Here is a 4,091-nt window from a genome sequence, read left to right as displayed (position 1 = left end):
GTAAGTTGGAGAGAGTATTAAAATTGGAAATGAATTTGGCACCTTAGGGTAGCTGAGCTCATCATTATTTTCATATCCTTTGTTTTGTTCTAAGTTAGAAGCTGATTTCAGGTAGCATCTGTTGAATCCTATCTATCAACTTTTAAGTTTAGGCACAGGCCTGGAGACTTGAAGAAACCAAGGATTCAGCCTTCATTAAAACCAGTTATTTTAATCATTTAAATAAACACATGTTTGATCTGAAGCAGATAACAAGCAGCTTGAGGGAGCTTGCGTGTGCTGTCCTTTTGGAGAAGCTGCCATGTGAAGCTCTCCCTGCAGGGACTGCGCTCAGCCTCTGGGACATGCATGTCAGAAAGGCACTGAGCGGAACCAGAAGCAGACATTGCTGCATGTCGGGGAAACATACCTTGGGTGACAGAGATGAGGGTTATAACCAACTGGGTACCTGCTCTGTTGGGACACTGGAAAGATGACAGTCTATGAATACTGTGAGTGATGGTCACGTGGTCTGTTATCAGCACAAATTAAGTGGAAATCATGTATCAGGCTTTCAGACTGAGCATGGGGTGGCAGATGTTTAGTTAAGAACTTCGAGCCCTGGGCCTCGGTCAGAGGGATTTTGGTCTTCGCGTCTGGAGATGCAGGGGCAGATGGCTGGGCGGTGACCAGCAGGCTGCGAGGCAGGGGTCTAGCACTGCAGCCCCTCATCCTCCGCCTGCCGGGGGCCTCCCGAGGTGCTCTGCGCGCTGGCCTGGGCTGTGGAGCTGAGGACCTCCTCAAAATTGCCTCCACCGTGGTTCGTCCCACCTACTTTCGTCTGAAACAGGAAGATAAGCAAAACTGCAGTTAGTTGCTTACTGTAATTTTTGCAGTGTTTTTATAAGAATGCCAAGAGCATGATAGCGGAATTCAGAAATACCATTTGTCCTCAGAAGTCAGGACGTGGTCAGCCTTCTGTAGCACCGTGTAGAATGTCACTGACACCTGCACTCAGCAGTAGTCTCCGTACCTCTTGTACAGCTAGGATTCTGATCCTTTCAGGGGATCATCAGGTTGCCAGGTGGCAATACTACCGCCTTCGTCCCGAGAACTGAAGTTTAGATCGGGTCCTCTCAGTGTCACAAGCGTATAAATACCCTTATGAGACTGACACTTAGCTTTTCTACTTGGGATGTAGCAGGACACTCTGGAGTCCTGGCAGACATCTCTTGGTGAGGACCGAGTGGCTCAATGCAAGTGATTTCTACTTTCTGCTTTCAGAGCGGATCAAGTCCCAAGCAGGGCTAATTTTCCATCCTGTGTGGCAACTGCTTTTCACATCGGAACAGATCCTGGAGTGCTAGGTATGATGCTTCCTGGGCTTCTTTTGTGTGCTTGTAATTAATGACACAGAACCCCAAGCAGTCAACTTACAGTTTAACGATATGCATAAGTAATGTGGAGAAGTTCTTATTAAAAACCTTTCAAGGAGTATTTAATGGTCAAAAATGTTTACCCGGGTCTTCTTACTCTCACATTGGTCTTTATTCATTCGCAATGTGGAGAAAGAGGAAATGGGTGACAGAGAAGAGAGAATACTGTGGTTGTTCAACTACATATTGGGGGTCTTGGCAGCACTGTCACTCCAGTGGCCCTAACCCCGCCCCTGCTTCATGGGGGATGGGAGATGCAGAACTCAGGGTGTCTGTTGCCTGTGCTGTCCTTTGAAACATTTGACCAGAGTTTAAAAGCTTTTCTACATTGTTTGGGTCATAAAAATCTTTTATAAAGGACTAGGGAGCAAATATTTTCCAGTTGGAAAGCCATCGTCTTGGCCGAAGATACTCAAATCAGCCGCTGACGGTAGCCACAGGAAGCGCAAAAGCAAACGATCAGGCAGTGTTTCCCCAAGACCGAGCTCTGGGCAGGAGCAGGAATCTTTTGTCATTTAACTTCACAACAGGAAAGGTTCAGATTCTGATTTGCTCGTCCATTAGGAAATGAAAAGTCATCCTGAGCTGACAGATAAGCGCAGGTGGCCAGCAGGACTGCCTGAGCCAGGGGCAGTGAGGAGCGTGGACCTCGCCTCGCTGCCGTCTTGGCCCTGGGATGAGGCCGGGGAGGTCGCGCCACCCTGTGCCCTCCCCCAGTGTGTCCTGCGCTGTGCCTTTCTTGAGAGACACCAGCATGGTCAACTCTGAGCCAAGTGCTCCGTTAACAGCACCGGTCCCTTGAGCTCACGTTCTCCTCTGCGCCCGTCTCCCCATATTGCCTAAGGAGACTGAAGCCAGAGAGCAGTGGTCACCGATGCTTCCTTCTCAGAAAGTTTGGTTTCCATTTGATTCCCTCAGATTAAAATAAAATACAAAAAAGAAGAAGAAGAAGAAGAAGAAGAAGAAGAAGAAGAAGAAGAAGAAGAAGAAGAAGAAGAAGAAGAAGTAGTGAAGCGCTTTGAAAGAAATCAATTTGGCAAAGAGAGAACAGAGATGAGGGGATTCCTAAGCACGTGGGCTTTACTGGCCATACACTGCAGGACTACGGCAAGGCCTCCAGGGCTTTGCTTAAGCAGACACGCGAGAAATAAGCTTTTCCTGGCCCCTCCTGTTTACAGGAGCTCAACATCTGTTTCTAAAATTGTAAATTTCTTTGCAGAAAGTTCCATTTGACCTGCTGAGATGTGCTTTCTAAGTTCTTAGGAAATAGGTGGTTGAAACACAAATGAACAAAAAGAAAAATGCACCTAAGGTTCTGATTTAGGCTATGTAGTATTTCTACCAAAAAGCAGGTGCGGTGACGGCGAGGACTGCCTTACTGGGCGGTGGGATGGCTGCGAGGCGGAGTTAGTCACTACAGCTGGCCGGGACATAGCTGGGAGCGCAGGCATGGCCTCACAGGTGCTGACTCGGTTGTCTTGGAGGACGTACGAAGTGTGCTCTCTGAGCGAGACAGCGCACGGCAGGAGGTGCCCTCAGATAACACTTGGCAGAGGTGCGGGCAGGACTGAACCGGACTGAACCGGATGCACCGGAGACGTCTCCATGGAAATCGGGAGACTTACAGAGCTGGGCACTGAGGAAGGACGGCTGCTTCAGGACGGGTGCCACACAGGCCCCACCAAGCTGCGTCAGGAGACGCTGCAGGGGGCTCGCCCACAGCAGAGTGCTATTTCTCTGGAAACACAAGCATGACCTAGGTCCCCACCAGAGGTCTCAAAATCCAAGCTTAGCAAGATGTGGGAACAGGAATGCCACATGGAAATCCACAAGGATGAACTCAACTACGCCATTTCACGGGCCCAGGATTCACGAGGCAGCAGTGGTACAGATGTGGCGATGAGGACTCAGCATGCGAAAGCAAACAGCAGGGAATAAGCTATAGAAAGAAGGGTTAACGGTGGCTCTTGCTTAGAGGAGGAAAAGGAATGAGAAATTTGTAACCATTGAGGAAGTGGGAGGTTTGACATAAAACATGATTATCAGCTTTTCTCCATTGCCTGGTGGGCAGAAAAAGAGAAATTAGGCAGTGGTTTTCAGCTGGAAGGTGTGTGGGATGTGAGCCTTATTAAGCCCAGGGAAAATCGCACAGCAGAGGTGCTTTCAGAAGGTCTTGACACAGGACAATGTCCAGGGGGCGGAGCTGCGCACATGAGCAGCGTGGGAGGCGCAGGCTGCAGGCCTCCTGTCAACCGCGTGAGATGCACAGGGTGAGAAGCGGAGGGGGTGAGGCAGACCCTTAAGTCATACTTGAACCGAGAGCCTGCCAGAGTGCCCTAAAAGCAAATCGAAATAGGCTACCCTTTAAGCTTCTGGTGCTTTCTCCGCATCTCCTTTTGCTAAAGAAATCCACAGAAGTGTAACTCCTCCTGTTTCAGAACTTATCTACTAAACAAGAGTACCATCCTGCATGGGTGTCTAAGGCTGAAAGCCAAACATCGAGAAAGTAAGTGCTAAGTTGTGGGCCATTTCTTTAGGTACTAGATGTTCCAGGAAGAAACATCACCAACTTCCCTCATGGTCACTTGATTGTCAGCCCTTCTCCAGTGCCTGGTTGGGGACCCTCTGCATCCTCCAGTGCCTGGGCGAGGGCCTTGTGCATCCTCCAGCACCTGG

The 4,091-nt window shown here is 49.4% G+C and overlaps 1 protein-coding gene across 2 annotated transcripts in view; it reads right to left on the bottom strand.

The window, feature by feature from the left end:
- Positions 1-201: 201 nt before the first annotated feature.
- Positions 202-4,091, bottom strand: part of Tpd52l1 (tumor protein D52 like 1) — a 68,679-nt gene continuing 64,789 nt past the window's right edge. The window contains exon 7 of one of the 2 annotated variants that reach the window (XM_023714289.1): positions 202-820. In XM_023714289.1, the coding sequence (XP_023570057.1) occupies positions 692-820 (129 nt within the window). In that variant the 3' untranslated portion in view covers positions 202-691. The remainder of the gene's footprint in view (positions 821-4,091) is intronic. The other variant, XM_023714290.1, reaches the window with a different exon arrangement.

Source organism: Octodon degus, unplaced genomic scaffold, assembly GCF_000260255.1.
Source record: "Octodon degus isolate 3935 unplaced genomic scaffold, OctDeg1.0 scaffold00034, whole genome shotgun sequence".
Taxonomy (NCBI): Eukaryota; Metazoa; Chordata; class Mammalia; order Rodentia; family Octodontidae; genus Octodon; species Octodon degus.
The sequence above is the reverse complement of the archived record's forward strand: the minus strand, read 5'-3'. Positions and strand labels throughout refer to the sequence as shown.